The sequence below is a fragment of the Jaculus jaculus genome, chromosome 3, assembly GCF_020740685.1.
Source record: "Jaculus jaculus isolate mJacJac1 chromosome 3, mJacJac1.mat.Y.cur, whole genome shotgun sequence".
NCBI classification, from domain to species: domain Eukaryota; kingdom Metazoa; phylum Chordata; class Mammalia; order Rodentia; family Dipodidae; genus Jaculus; species Jaculus jaculus.
In genome coordinates this window covers 104,841,214-104,857,401 of record NC_059104.1, presented here as the reverse complement: position 1 = coordinate 104,857,401, position 16,188 = coordinate 104,841,214, and the positions used below count along the sequence as shown (strand labels likewise).

The 16,188-nt window shown below is 37.7% G+C and overlaps 1 protein-coding gene across 2 annotated transcripts in view; it reads left to right on the top strand.

The window, feature by feature from the left end:
• The first annotated feature begins 368 nt into the window (after positions 1-368).
• Sik2 (salt inducible kinase 2) overlaps positions 369-16,188 on the top strand; it is a 144,186-nt gene continuing 128,366 nt past the window's right edge. For both annotated transcript variants that reach the window (XM_045145673.1, XM_045145672.1), the window contains exons 1-2: positions 369-523; positions 13,306-13,422. In XM_045145673.1, coding sequence (XP_045001608.1) covers positions 389-523; positions 13,306-13,422 — 252 coding nt within the window. In that variant the 5' untranslated portion in view covers positions 369-388. The remainder of the gene's footprint in view (positions 524-13,305; positions 13,423-16,188) is intronic.

Sequence of the window (16,188 nt, the reverse complement as noted above, 5' to 3'; positions counted from 1 at the left end):
GGCAGCGCCGGGCCGGAAGGAATTCGCGCCAGCCGGGCCTCGCGGGCCGCCCCGCCCTCTCGCTCCCGCCCTCGCTCGCTCCCGCCCTCCCACCGCCGACGTCGGCGCTGCTCCCGTCGCTATGGTGACCAATCGAGACCCGGCCCGCCCCCGCCCCCGCCCCCTGCCCCGGCCCCCTGACGTCGGCGCACGTCAGCGGCGGCGGCGCGCGCCTGGCTGGGCCCTGCGGAGCAGGCGGGAGGGAAGGAGCGCCCGAGCGAACGAGCGGAGCGGAGCGGAGCGGCCGTCGCCCGAGTCCCAGCCGCGCCGCCCGCCCGCCCCGCAGCCCGCCCGCCGCCCTCTCGCTCGCTCGCGCTTCCGTCGCCGTGTCTAGCAGCCGGGGCCCAGCATGGTCATGGCGGATGGCCCGAGGCACTTGCAGCGCGGGCCGGTCCGGGTGGGGTTCTACGACATCGAGGGCACGTTGGGCAAGGGCAACTTTGCGGTGGTGAAGCTGGGGCGGCACCGGATCACCAAGACGGAGGTGCGGCCCGGGTCTCGGCGGCGGGAGTGTTGAGAGAGCAGGGGTGGTTTGCAGCGGTGCGACCCCCGGGGCCACCGGGGCCGCGCCACCAGCGGAGCCCGCGGGCCTGGGGCTGAGAGGATTCTGGGGCTCGGTGAGCTGCGCAGAGGTGGGGGCGCGGGAACCTGGACCCGAGGGCCGGCCCGCCGGCCCGATGGGGCTTGGACGGCCCGGGTCCAGAGCTTCCCTCCCGCGCCGTGACCTGGTCTGTGGCCTCCGCTCCGGAGCCCAAGTTCCGCGTCTTCCCCGCTTTCGGCTGGGGGTGGGGTGGGAGGGGAAGTCTCGGTGCTCCGGGGCTTGAGTGAGGAGAAGAGGGGACCGTCTGCGCCGCTTCCCTGCCTGCCCAGCCATGGGACCGCTGTGGCCGGGACTGCTGGACGACCACTGTCCATCTTCTGTCCCTCCTGCTGGCGAGTTTGGTCCCTTGCCTGGGGTATTCCTAAGACTTCAGACAATAGGACTGGTTGCAGTGGTCATCTCAGCATTGCACCCTTGGTAGGTTGGACTTTTCTTGTCTAGGGCTGTCCTTTACCAGGTGTGCGTTCCTAGCTCTGAACACAGCAGATTGTCTACTCCGAAAGCCCTCAACTGCTTCCTGACAGTGACTCCAGCATCCCCTCTTATGGTGCATGCTCTACACCGCACATATTTTCTCCGAAGTGTCTTTTCTTACCCTAACCCACCCCCTTCCTTCCACTGCCTCATGCTGCTCTCCTCGGGGTCGCTATTTTAAGACGTGCAAATTAAATACCTTGGGAAAACGATGGAAACAACCATTCTTTAGAATTAAACCTAGTGGTTTTGACGTACTCTAGTCTGCCTTGTGATTGCCACTAGAATTTCACCTTTTTTCAGTTTCTCCCCAGTTTTCATTCTGTTTGGTTTTTTTCCCCTTTAGACGAATATACTAGTCTTTGAATAAAATACTGCTCCCCTACCCCCCGAGTGACTTCTGTAAGGCGTAGGACATTTGAAAACTTGGACTTTAAAAAAAAAATTATTTTTAGCAATTGTATTTTGTGAAGTTTTACTTTATGTACATTTCCAAACAGGAGGATGTCATTATGTTGTCTTCACTTTGCCTTCCCCTACCAGGGATCCCTGAAGCAATTTAAATTTGACGTATTTGGGGCATCTAGGACCAAGGTCACAATTTTTCCTCTCACAAACTTACCATTGTTAATAATTTTAGATTGCTTGAAATGATATGTATATACTGACATTACTGAAATTTTGCATAATTTAATCTGGCCCTGGCATTTTTTTAAATGAAAGTGGCTTCATTCTTGTAAAGAGCCATGCCCAAATGTTATGCTATTTCTCCTTGTGTTAAACGAAAAAGGAAACATCTTAAATATGTATTTTTATGAGTCCTTGTTTAATGACTGTCAAAAATGACATGTTTCAGAGAGATCCTCCAAACTTTTGAGTTACATTGTTATATGGTTAAATTCCAAATCCGTCGGTTCATAATATTATTTCTTGACAACTCATAGGTATTATTAGCAACTCTTCGTTGTCAGCTGTTATCAGGTCGAATTTAGGTAACATGGAACTAACTGATGGTAACTGACACTGTCTTGAGGTTGACAATTCAAATGGTGTGCTTTTCAAAGTAATCATTTCTTAATGATGTAGGGGGCACTGTGGAGTAATCCTGACCTTTGACTGTCAGATCAAATGAATTTGTGATCGAAGGCACCAGCCAGATCATGAAGGAGCACTCACATCCTAACTTGTGTGTAGTATGTGGGTATAACATGATTTTATGTTAAATGTTAAAAGTTTACCTGTAGATTCCGTTTCCCTTATGCTTTTTTTATTTTTACTTTTTTTAAGATTTATTTTTACTAATTTATTAGAGGGAGAGAAAGTTAGTGAGAATGGGTGCATCATAGCCTCTAGCCACTGCAAACAAACTCTAGAGGCATGGGCCACCATGTAAATCTGGCTTACGTGGGACCTGAAGAATCAAACCTGGGTCCTTAGGCTTCACAGGCATGTGCCTTAACCGTTAAGCCATCTCTCCAGCCCTTATGCTTTTTCAAATAAATTACTACATAAAAAAGAAATAGTGTGAATTCAGGCTGAGTGAGTGTATTTGCGGTAACTTTGTATTATTGGAGGCAGTAAGGCAGAGAGGGTCTGGTAATTGTAACACAGAAGTTTTTGTAGATCTTAAAATTTGCAGAGTTGCTCTGTGAACTTAATTAGGTAGTTTGCATAAGATTTATTTAGAAAGAGCATGGATACAATTGCTTCTTAAGGTATAACAGTCGCTGTAAGGTACTTTTTTTCTTGAGCGTGTTATTGTTCTTCATTCACTGGATAAGTATTTGTCTTTGATAAAATACAACTATGTTACAGTCTTAAGACAGTGTAAACTTCGTGCATTTTACATTTTTCATTCTCATTGATGAACTTTTAGTGAGAACAATTAACATGGTATAAAGAAAACAATACTTCCCATTCATAAAAGTTTCTTTATGTACTGTATTTTAACATAAATCTAAGTTTATGTGTTTTAAAACTTATTAGACCTTTTTTTACTCCCAAGTTCAATCCTGAGGCAAATTTTAGGGCTTAACTTGTACACCAATGCTGTGAACAATTGCTTCTTTTTATTTTTAATTGGCTCGCTCCATCTTCTGTATTACTCTTTTAAAAATTATGGGTTTTTTTGTGTGTTTTGGGTTTTTTTTTTTTTTTGCCAAGCTCTAGAGACTCAAGTCTATTTCTCCTTAGGGGAAAAAAAGGTAGACAAAAGAGACCTTCATTTTGGTCTAATCTATCAAATAACTTAACATTTAACACTGAGAAATATAATTACATCATTTGAAACAGCATTTGTATGTTAGGTTGCTGTGAATTTTTCACACTGAAAGAATGACGGGGGTGGTAGAATCCAGCTTCCAAGTATAATACTTCACAAAGTCTCTATAGTACTGGTTTGTGGCTTATGAATTAGAGAAGCTAATTTTGTAAAATTAGCACAATGGGAAAAGGACAATACAATTTAGGCTCTTAAACTATTTTGGGCAACAGTGGTTGCTAGTTTTCTATTCTGTGAATGCCCTTGAGTAGTGTTTTAGGAAGTAACCTTTCTCTTCTAATTTATTGTATAGTCTTTGTCTCTTCAAATATAAGTTCAAGACTATTTGTGCCCTTAATTTTTTTTTCTATGTAAAATGTCTATATAGGAAATGTAAATAGTAAAGAAGAATATAGTACATAAAAAGTATGTATATAATTCTTCCACTAGTGGAATAAGCTATTACTAACATTATATGTCACATTTCCCTCTATTCATTTTAATGGGTTTTTCCATAGATGAGAGCACATGATATACATATAAAATGCCCAACCATTTTGCTTATCATATGTATCCTTATAATAAAATTTTTAGTGGTTGTATAGTATTCTACCTTGCAGATGACCCACTTAACTTAATGACTTACAGTTGTTACATAAGGTAAATATTTGGCAGGGAACATGTTTGTGTATGTAACTTTTGTCTGCATTTTAATTGTTTTTAGGGAGAAGGAGTTGCTGGTAAACTCTTAGAAAGGAAATTACTAAAGAAGTTATTGCTATAACATTAACGAATTGTGTGTTTCATTATTAAATCCATCCTGTTTTTTTTTTTTTGAAAAACTAAAAGTAGAGATAAGTGAAGAGAATCACCCATAATATTAGTACTCAGATAATCATTATTTTAAGATATTTTTCTATAATAGCTGAATTTTCTTCACTACTATACCTCTTGTGTTGCTTACCTAAAGTACATGTAGATGGAAGCTTACAGTTACTTCCCAGAGGCTGTGAATTTACCTTATTAAAATGGCAGGTTAACCAGGTGTGGTTATCTGCACCTGTAGTCCCAGCACTCAGGAGGCAGAGGTAGAAGCCTCACTGTGAGTTCAAAGCCAGCCTAGGACTACAGAGTGAGTTCAGGTCAGCCTGGGTTAGGGTGAGACCCAGCCTTGCAACAAATCAAAACAACAAAAAAATACCTTGCAAATTTTGGGCTACTTATTCCTGAGAGAACCTGGAATGCAGAACTAATGTCAAGTACTTTCTGAAAATTGTTTTTATTCACAGAGGAGCTTTCTACATGTATTTTGTGACTTTTGTGTTTAGATATAATCCTCAAACTGCTACCTTAAAATGTAGATTAAAAAAAACTTTACAAAATAATTTTGCTTTACAACTTAGGACTCCTTTTGTACTGCAAAAGACTTCAAAACTTTTTCTGTTTATTTTTATTTATTTATTTGAAAGTGACATAGAAAGAGGCAGATAGAGAGAGAGAATGGGCACACCAAAGGCTCCAGCCACTGCAAACGAACTCCAGACACGAGCACCCTTTTGCCCATCTGGCTAACGTGGGTCCTGGGGAATCAAGCCTTGAACCAGGGTTGTTAGGCTTGACAGGCAAGTGCTTAACTGCTAAGCCATTTCTCCAGCACAGACTTCAAAATTTTAAGAAGTAGCTGTACTATGTGCGGAAAAAGGACTTGTGATCAGATTACTTAATCACTACAATTTGTATATAGGCCTACACATGCTCTTCCATTGTGTGTTGAGATAGAAATTACATTTGTCACACAAAAATGTGTGCTTTATTAGAATTGGTCTCTAGTTTCTTAGCCCCCAAACAATAATAATTGACAGATTGTTCTGCTAAATATTGTTTAGAATTTTTTGTACTTTTTTGGCAGAACAAATGTGCAAAATAAAAGTTGTGTAAATTTTTATATTCTGTAGAAATTTAAACTTTAACAGAGTTTAATGTGTTCTGACTTTAAATCCTCTGGGAAATTCTATCTCAGTATCAGGCAATTATGAAAACATTTATTTGGAAATCCTCAAACTGGCTCTGCTTGGACTCACATGGTGACATTGATTTATGGCTCACTGTTGATTGCAGCTTCACTTTGTTGGTGTCCTTTGACTTACAGAATTCCTCCTATCTCTCCTTTTTAACTAATAAATGCGGTACCTTTCCCATCCTCACACAAGAGCCTGTATGATCAGTTTATTAGAAAATTGAAAGACACACTTGGAAATTTCATCAGAAACTCTCTCTCTCTTTTCAAGGTAGGGTCTCGCTCTAGCCCAGGCTGACCTATTATTCACTATGTAGTCTCAGGCTGATCTTGAAATCACAGCAATCCCCCTACCTCTACCTCCCAAGTGCTGATATTGAATGTCTGAGCCACCACGCCCAGCTCTTTTTTTTTTTTTTAATAATTCAGAAAGAAGTATATCTTAGATGGATTAAACTGGGAAACAATGTTAAATTATTTTAAGTTGTTCTTAAACGTAAACAATATTGAAGGGCTGGAGAGATGGTTCAGTAGTTAAGGGGTTTGCTTATAGACCCTGATGGCCCAGCTTGGATTCCCCAATACCATATAAAGCCTATGCCTATGCTTCCTCTCTCTCTGCCTCTTTCTCTGTCCAAATAAATAAATATTTTTAAAAGTAAACAGTATTTACCTGGTTTCTCCCAATTACAGAAGTCCACTATAGTCATTGTTTTAAAAGCCTAAGAAGAAACTAAACATCTACTTTCAAAACTCAATGCATTTGGTTTATATCCTCTATTTCACATATCTTATATGTGTACAGTAAAATTGATGACAAAAATACTTCTGATCTGTGCTTTCTATTTAGCATGTTATTAATATCTCCAAGTTAAAAAAAAAACAAGCATAATTAAGTACTTTTGCATACCACTGGCCACATTTTATTTAATCAGTTTTCAACTAGTGAACATTTATTTAGAGTTTATTTCTCTCTTTTGCAATTTCTCTAAAGTGTTTTAGAGGACATTCCTTACATACATTTTTGTGCATGTATATGGTTGTTTCCTCAGGAATGGAAGAGAATATATATTATATATCTTATGGTGTGTGATGTCCAATTATCTTCCAGATGAGGAACATCTATTAAGAATTTTCATTAGGAAAAACATTAGGAACACTACTTTTTGCCAGTTGGGTTGGGTTCTTTGTTATTTTTATATTTTAATTGACAAATGTTTGTATTTTCTTATTTGTAAAAATATATTTATTTATTTGAGAGAGAGAGAGAATGGGCTTGCCAGGGCATCCAGCTACTGCAAACGAACTCCAGATGCATGTGCCCCCTTGTGCATCTGGCTTATGTGGGTCCTGGAGAATTGAACTGGGATCCTTTGGCTTTGCAGGCAAAGGCCTAAGCTAAGCCATCTCTCCAGCCCAATGTTTGTATTTTCTTTGCTAGTCTAATTTGCATTTTTTGATTACCTTGACCATAGTGTAGTGTGATGAGTATTTGCATTTCCTTGTGAATTGTTCTTTTTGTTCTGTGGCTCTTTTTAAAATATATATTATTTATTTATTTGAGAGAGAAAGAGGCAGTGAGAGAGAGAATGGGCACACCAGGGCCTCCAGCCACTGCAACCAACAAACTCCAGACTCATGGGCCACCCAGTGCATCTGGCATTATGTGGGTACTGGAGAATTGAACCAGGGTCCTTGGGTTTCGCAGGCAAGCACCTTAACCATTGAGCCATCTCTCCAGTCCTGTGGGTCTTTTTTTAATTACATTGTCTTTTTTTGTTGTTGAATTGTTTATATACTTATCAAAGTAAGAAAGTTTTTTTTTTTTTGTTTTGTTTTTGTTTTTGTTTTTTGTTTCTCAAGGTAGGGTCTCACTCTAGCTCAGGCTGACCTGAAATTCACTATGTAGTCTTAGGCTATCTTTGAACTCACAGTGATCTTCCTACCTTTGACTCCCAAGTGCTGGGATTAAAGGTGTGTGTCACCACGCCCAGCAAGAAATTGTTTTTAATTACTTATTTTATAGTTTTAAAAATCTTTATTTCAGGGCTAGAGAGATGGCTTAGCGGTTAAGCATTTGCCTGTGAAGGCTAAGGACCTCAGTTTGAGGCTTGATTCCCCAGGACCCTCATAAGCCAGAAGCACAAGGTGACGCATGCATCTGGAGTTCATTTGCAGTGGCTGGAGGCCCTGGTGTGCCCATTTTCTCTCTCTCTCTCTGCCTGTTTCTCTCTCTCACTCTCAAATAAATAAATTAAAATAAACAGAAGAAATCTTCAGTTCAAATTTTATTACTATTAAAGGCCATTTATCTGTCCTCTGATCTGTTTTCCTTACAAACTAGTATCAAAAGTCAAGCCTTGGGCTGGAGAGATGCCTCAGCAGTTAAGGCTCTTGCCTGCAAAGCCTAAGGACCGGCTCCATTCAGTTCCCCACTGCCCATGTAAAGCCAGAAGCCCAAGGTGGTATATGTGTCTGAAGTTTGTTCGTAGTGGCTAGAGGCCCTAGCACCCTCATTCTATCTTCCTCTCTCTGTTTCTCTCTCAAACAAATAAATAAAAAATTTTGATGTCAAACTTTAATGACAATTTATTGTTGATATAGTTTTATTTTTAAAACTCAGATTACATGGTAGGGAGGAAATACATAACTTGAGAGGGTAACTAGAGAGTTCCATTTCAGTTTTCTTTCTCATTTTTACTGCTTTTAGAAAGCCTTGGGCTAGGGAGATGGATTAGCAGTTAAAAGTATATGCTTATAAAGCCTGTGGGCCTGTATTTGATTCTTTACTATCCACATGAAGCCAGATATGCAATATCACATATATGGAGTTGTTTACAAGGGCAAGAGGCACTGGTGTGCCCATTCACTTTCTCTTTCGCCCCCATTTCTCAAGTAAGTAAGTTTTTGGTTTTTTTTAAAGAAAGCCTTTCATCATAGAGCACTCAATCACAGAGACTTTTCAAACAGTAGGCTGGGATGTTGTATTCCACCAATGATTTGATGTGCTGATGCTCCTTGATTTATAATGGTGTTATGTCCTGATAAGTCTGCTGCAAACTGAAAATGTGATTAAAATGCATTTAATATACCTAGCCTATTAGATACAGTAGCTGGGCAACATAGTGCACTATAGAGTATTGATTTTTTTTATCCTTGTAATCCCATGACTAACGGGGAATTCTACCTTTTTGCTGCCCTTATTGTGAGACTCATTGTACTGCTAGACCAGCAAAAGACAAAAATTTCAGAGTATAATTTCTACAGAATGCATATTACTTTTGCATCACCTAAGCTGAAACATCTCCAGATATTGAAAGTTGAGGGCCATCTGTACAGGCTTGAAAAAGTGTGTGTAAATAGTAAGTAGCACTGGAACAAAATCTGAGATAAGAACATGAATCCCTTTTGATTTATTGTTAAAATAGCTCTTATGGCCCAACTTCTTTATAACATCCTAAAAAGATATTTTTGTATGTGAGATTTTCTTTTAAGTTTATGAGATTAATACTTCGTTTATAAGTGAAACAACTTTTTAAATTTCCAAAAATGATTAAAAATTTTCATTAAGTCATAGTTTGAAAAATGACAGGCAGGTCTGTTTTTTTTTTCTAATTTTTATTTATTTATTTGAGAGCAACAGACAGAGAGAAAGAGGCAGATAGAGAGGGAGAGAGAATGAGCACGCCAGGGCCTCCAGCCATTGCAAACGAACTCCAGATGCATGTGTCCCCTTGTGCATCTGCCTCATGTGGGTCCTGGGGAATAGAGCCATGAACCATCATCCTTAGGCTTCACAGGCAAGCGCTTAATTGCTAAGCCTTCTCTCCAGCCTCACAAGTCTGTTTTTTTTTTAATCAGTGTAACAGTTTTATTTCTACTCTTACATTTAGTTTCTTATTCTTACAAATTTGTATTTTACATATTTTAAATACATATCAATATTGCTGATATGTGTTTTAATTTAACATTCTTAAAAACATTTCTATATGCATTGTCTTAATTGATACATAAGTTACATGAAATAATGTGGCCATATTCTTAGGAGTTAAGAAAATGGAAATGACTATCCTGTTTCACAGTAGATGTTAGCATATATCATAAATCCCTTCATTTCATTTTCCTAGTTTTTTTCTGATTAGAAAAATAATACATGGTCACTGAAGAAAAATTGCTCAGAAAATTATAAAGTAGGATAATGAATAACCCATGATATTATCATCACTGTACTGTTCAGTCATATTTTTCCTGTTCTTTTTCTAGTAATACCTTGTTGAGACAACTAATATCTTGATTTTCTCATTAATAGTTTAATTCTGTAACTAGTAGAAGGAGTAATTTTTATAAAATTTATAATTAAATTTTATCATAATTCATGTAATTATTTTTGTACTATTTCTAGTTTTTACTGCAAGTACTGCTATATTGAATGTATGTACACAAAATTCTTAGTTCAGATAATTCCCATCAAATTATTTCTGAGAAGCAAAATCCTTAGGGTTAATGGAATGCATGCATGTGTACATGCATATATGTGCTGGCACATGTATGTGTGAGTATACATGCCTGTGTGTGCACATGCGTGGAAGTCAGTGGATAACTTTGGGTGTCATTCCTCAGGTGTGGCATCTACCTTTTGTTGAGGTTTCTTATTGGCCTAGAACTAACCAAGTAGGCTAGACTGGCTGGCCAGCAAGAGCTAGGCATGTTTGTCTGCCTCTCCAGCACTGTGTTTACAGGTACATGCACCTGGCTTTCTTATGTGAGTTCAGGGGATCAAGCTATGGTTCTCATGCTTACCATGCAAACACTTTACTGATGGACTGAGCTATCTTTAAAGTTGAATTGAATAATACATGTGTATTATTTTTCAATCCATTTTAAAAATTTTTTACACTTTCATTGTTGAGGTTAAGATTCCAACAGAATATATAAAAGAGGACCTATCTTTTAGTAATACTTTAATTTGTATTTCATATATAAACTTTTTAAGTATTAAATATGACACTCAAGATGTATATAAAATTTCCTAAGCTAGGGAAATAGCTCAGTGAATAAAGTGGCTAGCTGTACAACTCTGAGTTCAGATCCATAGATCCTACATAAAAGGTAGAAGCTCTGGCAGGTTTTTGTCATCCCAGTGTGCCAGTCTCAAAGGAGAGACATGGAAGTAGGAGAATTTCCTGGAAGCTCACAAACAGAGCAGTGAATAACAGTGAGAGTCCTAAGATGAAGTGGAAGACGAGGACCAACCCAAAAATTGCCTTTGACCTATACGTACATGCTGTGGCACGTGCATGCTACTTATGCACATACTCCAAATACTTTTTAGACATTTTAAATACAGATATATGTATGGTGGTTCTGATGGTGCCTTTAAATCCTAGCACTCAGGAGGCTGAGGTAGGAGGATCACCAGTTTAAGATCAACCTTGGCTACAGAGTGAGTTCTAGGTCAACATGGGCTAGAGTAAGACTCTGCCTGAAAAAAAAAGATACATACAAATTTTTTTAATGACAGTAATCATGTTGAATTTTTAAGTGTGATTGTTTTCTCTGAAAGTCTTGCATGATTTTGACCCACTTCTTTTTTTAGCACACTTTTTAAATTTTTTAAATTTAAATTTAAATATTTAAAATTTATTATTTGAGAGAAAGAGAGAGGGGCAGATAGAGAGAATGAGCACACCAGGGCCTTCAGCCACTGCAGACAAACTCCAGATGCATGTGCCACCTGTGTATCTGGCTTATGTGGGTACTGAGGAATAGAACCTGGGTCCTTAGGCTTCACAGGCAAGTGCCTTAACCACTAAGCCATCTCTCCAGCACTTGAGCCACCTTTTTCTTTTTAAAACATACATTTATTTATTTATTTATTCATATGAGGGAGGGAGGGAGAGAGAATGGGCACACCAGAGCATCCAGCTACTGCAGATGAACTCCAGACGCATGCACCCCCTTGTGCATCTGGCTTACGTGGGACCTGGAGAATCAAACTGGGATCCTTTGGCTTTGCAGGCAAATGCTAAGCCACGCCTCCAGCCCACTGACTCACTTCTTAAAAGCTTTTTGTGGGCTGGAGGCGTGGCTTAGTGGTTAAGGCACTTGCCTGCAAAGCCAAAGGACCCAGGTTAATTTCCCCAGGACCCACATAAACACAAGGTGGTAGTACATGCATCTGGAGTTTTGTTTGCAGTGCCTTGAGGCCATAGCACAACCATTCTCTCTCTCTGTCTCTCTGTCTCAAATAAATGAGTTTTTTTAAAGCTTTTTGTTAGTAAGGGAAATAATGCTGTCTAGACTCATCTAGGAACTATAGAGTAAGATCCACACACACACACATACAACTATCAGTGTACTTTTCTAGCAAACTTTGACAGCTTTAGCTTTCTGAAATATTTTTATTATAGTAATAAAGTACCATCAAACATAATGAACATGGCTTTTACAGAATTAACATACTTTACTGCCTGAAAAAGGATGTGCCCCTTCTGAGGCAATAAGTTTTTAATTTATATATTAGTAATCTGATTGTGCTAGGGTTGTTCTGCTGGTTACAATTAATTCAAATCAGAAACAAGCTATACATAGCAAGTTTGAAATAGAGAAAAAATAAACCATACAGATAAATGTTAGATAATGGCAAAACATCCATAAATAAAGGGAAAAGTTAATTGTATGACTGGGAGACCAAAGGAATTGAGTGAGGTGACAAACTGAGTCTTGTTTCTTTGCATACTCTTTGGGAATATTGAACCATTAAGGTGTATTAACAATAGTTGATATTAAAAATTACCCAGCAACAACATAGGCCAAGTTATATTTGAAATACTTTCTAATAGAAAGTGAAGTATGTACCTTTTAAGAGTTTCTTTTGCATTTACTAGAATTAAATGTGATGTGTTCATTGTCTGAAAATTTTATCTGAATGAGAATACTTTATTTCCAATTACTAATTTTTTTTTAAAAGTAGTCCAGCCAGGCTTGGTAGTATATGCCTTTAATCCCAGCACTCTGGTGGCAGAAGTAGGAGGATCACTATGAGCTTGAGGCCAGCCTGAGACTACATAGTGAACGCCAGGTTAGCTTGGGCTAGAGTGAAACTCTACCTCAATAAACAAAAATATATCCCACTTAAAAAAGCAGTCCTCACTAGTTGCATGATAAAATAATATGTGATTGGTTATTTCTGACTACTCAGTTATTCACCTTTAAATTACTTCCCTCCAGTTATTAAGCTTAATTTATTTGGATTCCTGTTTAGTTATGACAGAATAAAACCATATATTCTGAAATCAGAGTTCCTTTTATAAAGTTAGAGTACAGTGTAACTCATACTTGTTTTCCATTTTTATTCTTAAAATGAAATTTAATCCAATTGATTTTCTTACAGATTAACTTTAACATTTTACATTCACCTTTTTTTTTTTTCCTTCAAAAGAAGTATAGCTATATTTGGAACCTATCACTTGCTTTTCAGGAGAAGTAATGTTTCAGCTCAATAGAAGCTGTCATTTAGACTGTTTTCTACTTGGAAGATCCTTTGCAGGTGCTTTTACCATGAGTCACCTTGTTGAAGCCACTAGGACTTTATTTCTTCAGTTAATAACATGAAATAAAGAGGCATTCAAGTTGTATTGAAAGTGAAACATGCTTCTTGAAACTAACTTGGAAGAATTATTTTCCACAACATACTAAAGACACTGCCAAACAAAATCTATTGCAGTGCCTGTATGGTAGGAGTTTAAGAACTATTTATTGAGTGAATGAGTGAGTGAGCACTGAATTTAATGCTAGCTTTTATTGTCATAGGAACCTACAGGCAGTCTCATAGGTCATCTGTTAAATGGAGTCTTAGCTAGAACATGCTAACTGTTATGTTCTAATTGTGTTTATCTGTGTTCTTGGATGCAGGTGGCAATAAAAATAATAGATAAATCTCAGCTGGATGCTGTAAATCTGGAGAAAATCTACCGAGAAGTCCAAATAATGAAAATGCTAGACCATCCTCATATAATCAGACTTTATCAGGTATGCCTTAGCATGTTCCTCTATGTGCTTTTTCCATATTCAGCTCTATTCTGCATTGTGATTTTCACTTTCATGTTGCTTTTTTAATCTGTAAAAGAGATACATTTTTATTAAGCGAGATGTATCCATTTTTATATTTAAATTTGCAAAATGGAAATAAGACACTAGCTGGTCACTTAATTTTAGATTGTGCTTCAACCTCTGCTGGAATTTAATTGTGATGCCATTTAAATACAAATTTGGCACTTTTGCTTATTTAAAAACAATTTATGTTTTAATAACTAGAAGAGTTAAATAGTATAATAATAGCATACTTTGTCTTATGTAAAGTCAAATTTTGTTTTGATGAAAAAAAAATCAATCTTATTAAGATAACTTTATAAAATAAACTGCATCTTTTGTTAAGGTTAAGCTATGTTTTTTAAAGGACCATTATTTTCAATGTTTGTTTTAGAACAGTACATCAAGAATCAGATGTGAATGCTGATGGTGTGTTTTGCCAATTACATTAATTTCTTATTTATATACTTAAGTAATTTTTCCAAATTCCCTATATTAAAAGTATTCATTATGTATCTAAAAACATTATTTTATGCTTAATATAATACAAACCATTTTTAAAGATTCTGTTCACTAATAGGTTGGATTTTTAAGCTAGAAGATGATTTTTTAAACTGAAAGGTCTCAGCATGCAGACCTATGACTTTGATTACCCAGAATATTATGTGTGCACCCACTGTTTTCTGGACTCAACCTGTACTGTCATGTAAAACACTGTTAACTTTTCAGAACCTTTGTGAGCTGACTAGTAGTCCCATGTTAGTAGTTCAGACTCTGCAAGATTTGTATCTCAGAAATTGGCTTACAGACCAGGGCTTGTTTTCTCAGGGTTGGTTGACTGTCACACCACTGTGCACTTGCATTCATAGTTCAGCACAAATGTCCTTGGGTGAACAGGAAGAAAATATTTCAATTTCTAGTTATGCTTACTGTGTTCACTTGTGTGTATTTTATACAGGGGCATGGTACATATTTTTTTGCTCTGTGTACTTGTATACATTTACATGCACACATACATACACATTTAGCTAATGTTTATTGATAGAAAACTGCTATAGAGGTTGGAGATTATTAAATTTTGATATACCTCCTAAGGTGTATATAGTATGCCATTCAAAATATTTCTCAAAGTTCTCAAACTTTAGCAGTCTTTTAAGTAAAATTTAAATCAGATTTTCCCCATTTAAACTTTTTTTTTATTCTAAAGGAAGATATTTCTTAAAAACTAAACATATTCTTAGAAGTGTCTGGTAAACCATAAGCTAAACTGAATCACCAAAGTTCACATGGTAAATCTTTTTTTTAAAATTTTTATTTATTTATTTATTTGCAAGAAAAGAGAGAGAGAGAGAATGAAGGAGAATGGGCATTATCAGGGCCTCTTGATGCTGCATGTGCCACTTTGTATCTGGCTTTACATGGGTACTGTGAATCAAACCTGGGCCAGTTGGCTTTGCAAGAGCCTGTAACCCTTGGACCTTTTCCCAGCCCCCGTAATTCATTTATCCTTTCTTTTTTCTTTTTTTCTTTTTTTTTTTTTTTTAAATTTTGTGAGGTAGGGTCTCACTGTAGTTCAGGCTGACTTGAAATTTACTATGTAGTTTCAGGGTGGCCTTGAACTCATGGTGATCCTCCTACCTCTGCCTCCCAAGTGCTGGGATTAAAGGTTTGCACCACTTCACCCCACTCTAATTTATTTTTTAAATAATAATTTTTAATTAATTTATTTTTATTTGAGGGAGAGAGGGAGAGAAAATGGGCATGCCAGGGCCTCTAGCACTGCAAACAAAGTTCAGATGCATGTGCCACCTTGTGCATTGGATTTATGTGGGTCCTGGGGAATTGAACCTGGGTCCTTAGACTTTATAGGCAAGTGCCTTAACTGCTAATCTATCTCTCCAGCCTTCTTTCTTTCTTTATAATTTTGTCTTTATTTGCACTAAATAACTGGTCAAAGTTGAATTAGTATTCACTTGTTTAGTTCTAAACTGTCAAGTGCTATTAGTTTTTTGTTGTTGTTTTTGCTTGATGGAGACTAGTTCTAAACCTACATTTTAGGGGAAAATTAATTTTCAACCTTTCAGAAGACAGCTCTTTAAAACTTTACAAAAACAAAAGCAATCTGAAAATCACTCATTCTGAATTGCAATAGATATCTATTCAATTTGGGGATAGTGACACACTTCCTTTCTGAACCTAGAAAAACTAATGTAAGTAAAAGTACATATCAGTAGAACTATGAGAAAGCAATGTTTTAAAATTATAGTACCTTGTCACAATATTAAAATACAACAGGAAGGAATATCACATTGTGCCAGATTAGCTAGGCTATAAGCCAGATAAATTAAATTATTGTATTTTATTTCTTTTACCACTCAGGCAGGGTACCATGATAACACAGGGCTCAAAACCTCAAGTGAAGAGTATTGGGAGTAAGAGATCTTCAAAAATTCTTTTACCTACAGTTCTCAAACCTTTGTCAAAAAAAAACCTTTGTCAAATTCAGTATGTCTGTAATAAGTCATATGGGCTAAATCATTTGCATGCAAATTAGTAATATAGTAAACCAATTCAGGAAACAGGCCCTATGTGATACAAATACTTGCTGAGTTTGAGCTACGAATATGGCACTGACCAGTTCACAAAGCCATAGGTCTGAGATTCTGCATTTCTAGTGGGCAGCTGAATCATGCTGCTATTATTGAG